The 11480-nt window shown below is 37.7% G+C and overlaps 1 protein-coding gene across 1 annotated transcript; it reads right to left on the minus strand.

Moving 5' to 3' along the window:
• Nucleotides 1-4279: 4279 nt before the first annotated feature.
• On the minus strand, nucleotides 4280-11463 carry LOC575793 (RNA-binding protein NOB1). The gene is made up of 8 exons (XM_030975246.1): nucleotides 11382-11463; nucleotides 10671-10803; nucleotides 9796-9929; nucleotides 9081-9155; nucleotides 7944-8501; nucleotides 7253-7350; nucleotides 6106-6247; nucleotides 4280-4686 (listed from the first exon to the last, which is right to left on the minus strand). Exons 1-8 carry the CDS (start codon nucleotides 11448-11450, stop codon nucleotides 4411-4413), a joined length of 1485 nt encoding a protein of 494 aa, XP_030831106.1. The 5' UTR covers nucleotides 11451-11463; the 3' UTR covers nucleotides 4280-4410.
• Nucleotides 11464-11480: the final 17 nt, after the last annotated feature.

Consider the following 11480-nt stretch of genomic DNA (forward strand, 5'->3'; position numbering starts at 1 on the left):
CAAAATTTCATTTCCTTGTGAAACTACACACTAGTTTTTAAAGGTTTCCGGGTTTTCATAAAATCACCGTTATTCTAGCAACACTTACGACCAAACTTTCTCTGATGCACCCTTATAGAGCCGTTTTGCGGCACCGTACGGCACCCCGGTAAAAAAAAAACGGGCTGTCAAAATTTGACGGATCAGATTGACCAGGCCGGGAAGGGGGAAGGAGGCCCAGTGACCCCACTTTTTCAACCACCCGAAAAGTGCCCCCTTTTACATTGGAAAAGTGCCCATTTTTAATTTTTAAGAAGTGCCCCTTTTTACATAGTAATAGAGCCCTTTTTACATAGTAATAGAGCCCCTTTTACTTTGACAAGTGCCCCTATTAATTTGTAAAAGTGCCCCTTCCCCTTTTCAACTATGATGAGTGCCACTTTCATTTGGACACGTGCCCATTTTCCTTCGACAAGTTCCAATTTTCTTTGCAATAAATGTCCATTTTCTATTCTCATAAGTGCCCTTTATAATCTCTAGTAAGTGCTCCCTAGTTAGGTACGAGAAGTGTCTCTTTTCACTTTTGATAAGTGCCCCCTTCACTTCTGATAAAAATCTGAGAGGTGCCTCTTTTACTTTGACAAGTGCCCTTTTCCTATATAAGAAGTGCCCCTTTCCCTATTAATAACTACCCCCATTGTAACTCGGGTAAGCGCACCTTAAATTTTCACGTGTGCTCTTTTCCCTTTCTTACAAGTGCCCCTTTACCTAATGATAAGTACCCCATTAAAAAAGAGCCCCTTCCCCTTCTCATAAATGCCCCTTCTCTGGTAAATGACCCTTTTCAGGTACGAGAAGTTTCTCCTTTTCACTTGAGATAAGTGCCCCCTTCACCTCCGATAAATGCCCCTTTAAAATCTGATCGGTGCCCATTTTAAAACTTTTTAACTAATGCACATTTTCCTTTATTTCAAGTGCCCTTTTTTCCTCCACATAAGTGTCCCTTTTCAGATCTAGTCATTGTACCTTTTCAGGTGCGATAAGTGCCTCTTTTCACCTCTGATGGGGGCCCCCTTTCCGTCGACAAATGCCCATTTCCTATTCTCATGAATGACTTTTTTTCATCCCTGGTGAGTGCCTCTTTTTGAGGGTATAAGAAGTGCCCCATTTTCACCTCTGATAATTACTCTTTGTACTTTGGCACATGCTCCTTTTCTTTCCTGATAAGTGTCCCCAATTCCTCTCATTATTAAACGCGCAATAGCTAATTTCAAGCGACTAAGAAGAATTTCCCCCAAAGCTCGCCAGCTACGCTCGCACGCATCTATAGATGATATACTTATGTTACTTATCAAAGGTCTGTTCAGTCTTCCGTTATGAGAATGTGCTTATAACCCCATTAGGATTGGGCTTTTTCCTCTTTATAAGATGTAATTTTTCGCACTGCGACCTCACACATCTTAAAATTTTTCCTCGCTCGCTCGCAAACATTTTTTTAGACAATCAAACCCAACTGCAAAGCATGGTGCTTAAGCAATTTCTTGTATTGTGTATAAAGTGAAAAAAATATTGAAATCATCCCTGATAATTGTAATCACAATGTAGGGGTATATACCAATGTCTAAAAAAAATTGTATATTTCCGCTTTGAGATTTCCCTTTGTAGGTGCCCTTTTTTCCAGAAAGTGCCCTTTTGTTCTTCATGCCCCCCTCCCACTTTGGAAGTCGCTCGGCCGCCACTGGGAGGGGGTTTACTCCTTGCCCCTTCATAGGGTGGGAAATTGTTGCATTTTAAAGTGAAACGGACCAAAGTTGACATACTCTCTCTCTCTCTCTCCTATCTCCATTTTTTCCCTGCCGTATACACTACATCAAGGAAGCATATCTGATTACCCTAAAGCATCATTTTTTCGATAATTTGACGAAAAATAGGTATTTTATGTTATTACGTTTGTACTGATTAATACATTGTCAATTATTTTTAGTAGTCATAGGATAAGCCCTATTGTGCCTAAACTAAACTTTACCAACTATTGCACAAAACATGTCCTCAGTGAATCAACCAAATTTGAACTTCTTTATGTCGACCAAATATACTCAGTCTGTTGTTTGAAACTATTAACAGTATTACAGTTGGCAGCATATTTCAATATAATATGCATAGGCCTAGGTCGAATATATTATGTGGCCACCAAAACTATATAGAGTAGGTATGTATAGAGCTCGACACATTTCCGTACATATTAATTTAGAATATACGCTCTGAGACATAATTATATTCAGTATCTGTGATTTTAACCTTGAACCATCTGCTATTAACACGATACCTAACCCTATTTTCCCAGCTATATATATTTTACAGGCAGACTAAATCGGCAGAACTGTTTGTTTAACAAAGATGACAAACTTGACTATTAAATGTATTTCATAATATCAAGAAATATTCATATTCATCAATCCAGAAGTTATTATTACTATTAGGCCTACTATTATTATTATAATCACTTTCATTATTGCTCTAACTATTAATTTTGAGTGCGTATATAAGCAAAGAGCTTGATATTACAGGGTTTCACTCAACCAAGAACCCCAAATTTGTCAACAATCGATAAAATTAAAATTTGGGATCGAGGAAACCTATATGCCAGTAAGCAGTTTGGGGAGGTAATTTTTTTTTTTTTTTTTTGGTTGTTGCTTTTATTAAATCTTAGAGTACCATACGCAATTGAGATCAGGCGCGTACGCAGGGGGGGGGGGGGGGGGGGTGTTTTGCGGGTTAAACACACCCCTCATTTTTTTGGCACAAGGGAAGGGGGGTGCTGAGTAAAAAAAAAATGCCTCCTTAATTATTTTGATTCCTGCAATATTAGTAAATATCAAGAAATATTAAGCCTATCTTTCCCGAAAGATTATAAAGATAATTTCATGAAATGAATAAAATTTATGAAATGAAGTCAGCATCTGTTTTTTCTTTACTTTCCTCCCTTCCTTTCCTTTTCTTTGTTTCTTTATTATTATTTTTTCCCCCAAATATTATTCAGTAACTAATCTTCACGATTTTCAATTTTCCCTCTTCATTACTTTTACACTTTTACACCTTAAAAGTTCTTGCTCTCTTTCAATTCTTTATCTCTCTCTGTCTTACATTTTCACTTTCCTTCATAATTTTGATATGGTACTCCTCATTTGATCCAACACACATTATATAGTTCATATGTTTCTCTCAAACTATTAACTCTCTTCTCTTTTCGTCTCTCTACCACCCCCTCTCTCTCTCCCTTGCTCTCATACTTTTATTTCACCTTCATATTCTTCCTTGAAATATCATATTCTCTCGTACAATTTATTCACACTTCATCACCTTTCCTTCTATTACCATATACCGTATGTATTTTGCTCGACACACACTGTCTCAGAAAAATAATCATTATTAAAGGTGAATAATTACACATACACATTTTAGCAGAATTAGGTTATGTATCTCATTTTATATAGGACAAGAAAAATGTGACTGCATCTCTTGGCTCAAATTATACTTAATTCTTGTACATTGCGATCAACATTCAAGAGGTATTTTTACTACGCATTTTCCCAATCATCTTTGACTAATTTAGGCACAACTAGTTATTGTCCATTATTAATTCAGGGTCTATAATATCAGGCCCCTACACTACAGAGCCGTATGGTTACGGCATGACACAACCAAGGCTCAAAGCTGGTTGAGACTTGAAGCTAGTATTCTATTTCAGGAATCAAAATAGACCCATAAAGGAAGAAACGTAACTAAATGATTGGCTCATTGCTGGTCACATGACGACATAGAGAAGTGAAGAAGAGTTACAATCTTCTTGATACATTTACTCATGTAAAATTCAGACTCTGGATTCATTCACAATCCCAAACACTGATTACAATGCCCACTTCAATATGTGTCAATCAGTACAATACTACAATCCTTTCTCTGCTTTATATAAATATTATTCATGATTTCCATCTGAAAAATATTCAAAATTCAATGAAGATACCTCATTATTAATGAAAAGAAATATTGTAAAGCTATATATAAAGCTCATGTATACTTATTCTTCAATCAATTGAAAAATTATGAAAATGTAAACCCAAAGATGACTTTTATAAGAGCCTGGATGTGTTGTTTAAAGCTTATCTGTACTACCGGTAGTTTATAGAAGGGATAAGACCGCCCTGCAAGGTCACTGGACAGGTGGTTATCTATGAACTCAGCTCTCAATTGACATAAGAAAAAGAGGATCATGGGGGACCAATGGTCACTGATTAGGCATTGTTTTCTATAAAGAGGGAGCAAGTAGCTACAAGTAGGACAGTGTGGCTTTAAGTGAGTTTTTATTCCATATAACTTTGTTAATAACTACTGAAATATATCACGATGATATCTGGTCATGCTAACATCGCTTCATCTCCTCTTTCCCTTCTTACTCTGCCGTCTATTCTCGTTGGGATTCCTCCTGCTCCCCGACCCCTGACCCCCGAGCTGTCGGACACCCAGCAGTGCGGACCGACTGGTCACATCGTGCGTCGCAAATGGTGAACCCATGGCATCAAAGTCGGGATCAAATACGTTGGTCTTCTTGTTGCCCTTGCGTGCCTCTCTGTTCTGAGGTATCCTCTGGTCCGCGTAGAGGATGGGGTTGGATGTGTGCTTGCCGCCTTGAGGTTTGGGCAGGTTATACTGCGCGATAGGACAAAACAAATTTCTAACAGTTATATAAGAATCGTACCAATCATAATGCATATACACTTGCCTCCTAGAGGTTTTTGGAGAGCAAATTATGTGTAAGTTAACCAAAAGTTAAAGAAGAACAAAAATGAAAATGTAAAGTCATAAGCAAAGAGTCAAATGAATCTTAATATCCCCTTTTATCCGACCCCACACCATTTCTCTGTCACACACTCCAATAGAAGGGCCGTTGGTAAAGAACGCTTAATGGACTTCAATTTATCTCATTTAATGGGAAAGAAGAGGAGCACAAACAAGATTGTAAGCAGGGATGCCAACCTTTCAGAGCACAAATCCGTAATCATAAGGCTAAAAATCCGTAATTTGGAGACAAAATCCGTAATTTTCTGCGCGACGCAAATTTTTCTGCACGCTGGCAAGCGCAGCTCCCGCAGGCAAGCGCGATAGCACAACAAGTTAAATAAAAGTAACAAACCTGTTCATTAGTTGGTGTTACACGATGCATTTCCATTTCTTACTGTATTGTTCTTTAAAAGTCTGTAACTTCTTGCCACGCTTCTTAGTTGTGGAAGACATGATGATTGATATCTAAATCCAACCAACATGAGTTCAGATTGTCGACGAAAATCGACGAACGCTGTGACAGCCTGTGAGCAATCCGACAGTGTACACGGCGCTAGCGTAGCGAGGCCTGGCGCTGGGCGGGCGGTAGCGGCGCGGCCAAGAGAGGTATTTCACCCGGCCCCCGCTCGCGAAGCACATGTTGTATGCACATGTATGCACTGAAAGGGGTGTGCTAGATAACAAATTGTCCAATCGGAAGCCCTGTGGGATTTCTATGCATGGATTCAAGGATGGCTGCGCTGCAATAGTCAAGAGTACGTGCTAAACCTTAAACGTGCTAAACCTTAAAGTGCTAATTTTGAAAATCGGCAAAATCTGCAAAATCCGGAATTTATGGTATGAAAATCGTACCGCCCGTAATCGGCCGATTTCTCGTAGAAATTACGGGAAATCCGTACTAGTTGGCATCTCTGTGTAAGGCAAGAAGAAAACAATTTCACCAAAATTTAAGCACAACCGAAAATCGACAGCTCCCCCCTTTCTGTAAACGGTCAGGTCCTTCTCTTCAATAAATCCATTTTAACAACATAAACATAAAAACAGCAAAGCAAACTGAAGTACCATGAGAGTACAGATGAATGAGATAAGAATGAGAGGGGGGGGGGGGGGAGAGAAAGAGCAAATCTCGAAAATATATTGGAGGTGAATGGAAGTCACGCTGACCAAAAATAGGGCTTAGAGCAACAAGGTGCAAGAGCATTGAATTAGGGGAAATTAGGAAAATGAAGTCATCGGTGGTATTTTATCCATGAATTTTGAATTTTTTAAGAAACCAAGACATCATACCCTCAATCCCCTGGTGTTGACTGGTCTTCTTCTAGACATGTGATACCTCCGAGAACCATCCTCATCTATCGTCATGGTAACCTTATCCAGACTCTTGTTGCCGCACTTAGGACAAAACACCTTCCCCATGTCGTGAGTCACTCTGAAAAGAAGGGGCAAAAAAGGAATGATTCAACGTTATCATTTATAATATTCATCAAAGTCCTACATGCTGTATGTGGATATGCAAACAATTTCTTCAATTTGAATGATATTCCAAAGATATTTCTACATGTATTGACCAGAATGCACTAGTCATTGTTTACCTGGCATAAGGACAGGTAAGCGCTTGTATTTTGTTAAATTTATAAGCTTTTATTTCTGAAATAATAAAACTAGTAATATCACTGTTGGGCACAGGACCAATTTATATTGAGAAAAGATGAGACTTTGTATCATATACTGGTAGTGAAGATCTGGGCCTGTATTCAATTCAATACTTAAGTACAACATTTAAGCTTTTTACTTATTATATGGTTTAGATAAAATACTTAGCCAATTTTGGTATTCAAATCACACTTTTGGCTAAGTATTTTACCCTAAATCTAAGCCAACTCCATACCAGACTTAAGCCAATTATTTGGAGGCCTTGATTGGCAGGCATATGGTTTTCTTACGCAGTATTATAACCTGCGCACAATTATATCAGCACGCATTTATTGCAATGCATCAATTCAATTGCGCATTACTTTTGATTGACTGTGTGATGTCACAATGCTTATCAGTAAGTATTTTACTTAGATTTTGTCTTACGTAAGTATAAGTCTAAAATGCGATTTGAATACGAGATAAGTAAATTACTTTACTTAGCCATTTACTTAGTAAATTACTTTACTTAGCCATTTACTTAGTAAATTTCTTACTTATGCTAAGTATTGAATTGAATACCGGCCCTGGCCTATAAGTGGAGTGGTTTTGTGTGACACTATCACATGCCATGGTGCTGCCGATTGCCTCTATCAGATATATTTTATTCATCTTGTTTTCTGTTAAAACAACTAAAAACTTTTATTGAAAGATCCGGCAATTACATGACTATCTCCTAATTGTCCTTGGTCACACAGACTGTCCTGCTATCCCCTATATCTATGTGACTACTGGGACTCACTTGAAGCAATCATGACATCGTAGAACAAAGCTCTTGGCGTGTTTGATGAGCATGCCATTCACAGAGATGACAGGGATACCCAACTGGATGAGAACATTCTGAAAAGATGAAAAGAGAATATATGAAGTATTTTGTTGCAAAAGAAGAGAATCTATTGAAATAGATATCTTTAAGGCAGTATAAAATATACAAAGTACTCGGTAAGCCCCCAATCGAAAGACTTCTTTCCCTGTACATCTACGTCTGACATATTATGTTCATTTGTTTCAATGAGTTGTTTTCATTCTTCTGGATGTAGGTTACCTATCACTAATCACTGCGATGTCAGGAAAGCTTCTGGCTGCGACGATAAATTATTTTAGAAGAGTTCCTGGAACAGCCGATTCATTAACACTGATTCATTATTAAATTACATCTTTAAAGCCCCACTGCACTACTTATAGCTACTTGCGCCCTCTATATAGCAAACAATGTCTAATCGGTGACCGTTGGTCCCCCATGGTCCCCTTTTTCTTATGTTAATTGAGAGCTGATTTGATATGATAACCACCTGTAAACGACCATGCAGGGAGGTCTAATCCCTCCGGGCCAAACTTGTGCAGATAGACTTTAAATGCATTTCAAATGAGTCTGAGCATTCTTGGTTTTTAGCTTGAAAATGAGATTACACTTGGATTCTTTGTCTTCTTACCTGCATAGCAAAATCAGTGGTCATACATCCAACCTTGATGCCTTCCAAGTTTGTTTCTCCACTTCCTGCCATCTGCTCCCGAACTTGAGAGATGTTCTGAGGTGTGATCCATCCAATGTTATCCTCTTCGTCATCGTCCTCCTCCTCCTCCTCTCCCTCAACAATGCCCTCATCACCATCATTCATGTCACAGGAGGTATCATCTATTCCTGCATCTTCTGACTGACTCTGCTCTGGTTTGGATTCTGCTTCATCACATTGGTCTGTCCTTTCTTCCATTTTGTTTTCCTCCTCTATTCTCCTCTCATCTTCCTCAGAGTCTTTCCCCGCATCAACAGATGCTTCACCTTCCTCCTCCTTCATCACTTCATCACAAGTCCTCTCATCCTCCATCCCACACCCACCCTCCACCGTCGTCTCCATCTTCTCTTTATCCTCCTCCTCATCTTTGCAGACCTGATCATTGAGCTCCAGCTGGATGTCTCCTGTCCTCATATTGTCCTCGGTGGTACCAGGGGACGGTTTATCATGCTCGGCGTTGGAATCTTTGCTTGCATCCTGAGGAGAGGAGTACAGAATTAGAAGACCATCAGGAAACAAGATGGATTTGAATATTAGGTGTGGTCCCTTACAATTGAACATGAATAACAGAGAATGGGGAAAGATTAGTTCTGTAAATGGAAAAGATTCCATAAATACTGAAAGGATATATATCCATAAATAACTTGTATATATTGGATACACAGACTGACATAAATATTTAGTGAGGCATCGTATAGAAGAAAAAGATATTTGAGACACAAAAGCTGAGAGAGAAAAGAAGGAGAGGAACAGCAAATAAGGTCAACTGAAGCAGATCGAGGAAGATTCTAGAAAAATTAAATAAAGAAGTAGTGGAGAAACCAATTGGGAAAGAATATTTTCAAGAAGCTAATAGCTCTACTCATTGAAGATTTTTTTTTACATAAACAAGCAAATCATTTACCATATCACAATACAATTTTGTATCATTGGTTCTCAAGAAAGTTCTTACCTAGTTTCTCCACATTTAATGCATAAAATAAAATAGATGAAAAGTTTGCATCATCCATTTTGAAACCTACACATCTTCCACATAATGATCATCTATGGTCTTACCTTACTGGCTGGATAATAGAAACCAGCAATGTCTTTGGCTTTCTGTAGAGGCTTTGAACTTGCCGAATACGTAATCTAGGAGAGGACACAGATGTTCAAATATGAATTATTGTTTTGCACACAGCTGCCGTGAGTAATTGTATGACATCCAGGAACAATTACATCGTTGGTAATTCCAATACTAATGAATTCCTAACTACAACACTATACATACCCCCAAACTTTTCAGTAAAGACCCAATGACAACCAAAATTTAACCGTGCTCTGAGATAACAATTTCCCAAAGCAAAGTGTTGACATTACAAAGAAAATATACTGAACTGTCAATGTGAAAAGATGAGAGCATAAAAGACAGGTCTTTGAATATTATAAAATTATAGAACCATTTGTACTTGACTTAGTAAATAGTAAATAATTGACTTAGTGAAACCTGGGTAACGTTTCATAAAACGTTTCATAAGTAAAAATTTACTGACAACCGATTAAAATGCATGTTAAATTGTAATATCTGAATGGGATGTAGACGAACTTTCACTTGTGAAGGTTTTGTGAAACGCTTCCCTGGTCTAACTTAATCCAATAATTTATGGAGCGCTAAGCATCAACCAGTCCATTCTATACAATTACAGTAAATCTATACAAAAATGATACACATATTTCAATGCACCAACAAGCAAGCACTGCAAATAAACATCTTATTTCCTTAATAGCATACCTTTGTTTCAGGTTGTTTCTTGAGACCGTCAACGCCGACGTACTCCTTGGTCAGTTGATAAGCCAATGCGATCACTCGGATATCCACCGCAGACAAGCTCTGGTAATCTCCAGTCTTCCTCGCAAAGTCTGACACTATCCATCAAAGAAAGACATGGCTAATTATTACTTCAGAGGCACTCTTGCATTGAGTTCTGAGTGTGACAGAAGAAATAATCCCATGGCATCAAAATGCAACTTGGACTCGATTTTCAAAATGACGGAACTTGTTTTCTTTCAGATGACACGAGTACAAAATGTACAAAAGCCAACTAGCCAAGTATCGAGCAAAGAAATATTCCTAGTAGTCCTTATCCAAATGAGTTATGGCTTAAAAAAAAAAAAGAAGAGAGATTTAGCAAATTATCTTTGCTTCATTTTCATTCTTGCTCGTCTCATCTCATGCATAATAACCAATTCAGAATCAATAACAAAATTGAATACCACTGCCAGATATAAAGATTAGTTTTGCAGCAATTCCAAGGTATTTTGTCCTGTTGCAAGAAAATTTGTAGTACATACATGGAGATCATTTCACGAAACCAACTGCCGGTACAAGACAACTGAATCATTGTGCGCAACCTACCTACGGTGATGTCAGGTAGCAGACAACTCGTTTCACAAAGCCATGATAAGCATTTTAAAATTAAATTTTAAGTTATTATTTTTTAGCTGACAATAGACTAACTTAAAATTGACTTGAGATGGCATTAAAAAAAGATATGACAGATTTGGAGTCGCCACAAGCTTCTTGATAGTAAAGGAGGTTACAGGTAGACTTACAACATTTTAAAGAAAATACTACCCTCAGGTTAAAAAAAAATAAATCCCCTTTACCTATTTGTATGCATTCTGTAGAGGGTTCCCTGAACTTGATCTCATAGGGTAGTACGGCCAATAACTGCCGTGTTGCCTTGTCTCTAATCTCATTCACCACAGCTCGTAGTGTGTGGACGTTTTCTGCTACATCCTGAAACAAAACAATTCATTTTGACTTTATGACACAATTTTACTTTTAATAATATTATTATTATTATTTATTATTTATTATTATTAATTTTAGACTCTACTTAAAAAAAAAAAACTTCTTTTAAATACAAAATGTGGAAAGCATGCATTAACATTTTGACTTCCCATTAGGCAGCCTATTGCATTAAAATAGACCCTAGATCTAAATGTAAATCTTTGAAACTTACACTTTGGTGGGATGTATATTGCTCAAGTTCAGACACACCCGGCCATAACAACTACAACTATTGCATCACACGCCATGATTGTCTTGATTAATGAATGATCGTCTCCCTTTTCTCATCCCAGTTGACTAAATTCAAACTTGGTCTACTCACTTAGTTATTGGAAATCTTTGCAATTGTGAACTATATTTTTGTGCAGTCCCACATTAGCAAATCCATGTTTTCTTTTTGACTGTCAAGAATTGTTCTTGAGACTAAAGTCTGCAAACTCGACATATAAAACCATTCTTACGTTATTTTCTGTTTTTTGTATATTAAAATTTCACTCGTAACAACATGAATGAATCAGTCTCACCTGTAAGTGAACTTGTCTGAAGAACGCCACGGCATCCACCACCACATGTTCTACTTTAGATTTCGCCATTTTCTCATATTAACATTTACATGTAATGTT

This window comes from Strongylocentrotus purpuratus, unplaced genomic scaffold (genome assembly GCF_000002235.5).
Source record: "Strongylocentrotus purpuratus isolate Spur 01 unplaced genomic scaffold, Spur_5.0 spur5_scaffold_8, whole genome shotgun sequence".
Lineage (NCBI taxonomy): Eukaryota > Metazoa > Echinodermata > Echinoidea > Camarodonta > Strongylocentrotidae > Strongylocentrotus > Strongylocentrotus purpuratus.

What these genes read in the sequence shown, in the direction of transcription:
- LOC575793 (XM_030975246.1), bottom strand. Translation starts at nt 11,450, where the DNA reads ATGGCGAAATCTAAAGTAGAACATGTGGTGGTGGATGCCGTGGCGTTC. An exon ending in TACAGAATGCATACAAATAG is followed by an intron (nt 9,930 to 10,670) that starts GTAAAGGGGATT and finishes TTTGATGGATAG; the next exon opens with TGTCAGACTTTGCGAGGAAG. An exon ending in AGAAACAACCTGAAACAAAG is followed by an intron (nt 9,156 to 9,795) that starts GTATGCTATTAA and finishes GTCCTCTCCTAG; the next exon opens with ATTACGTATTCGGCAAGTTC.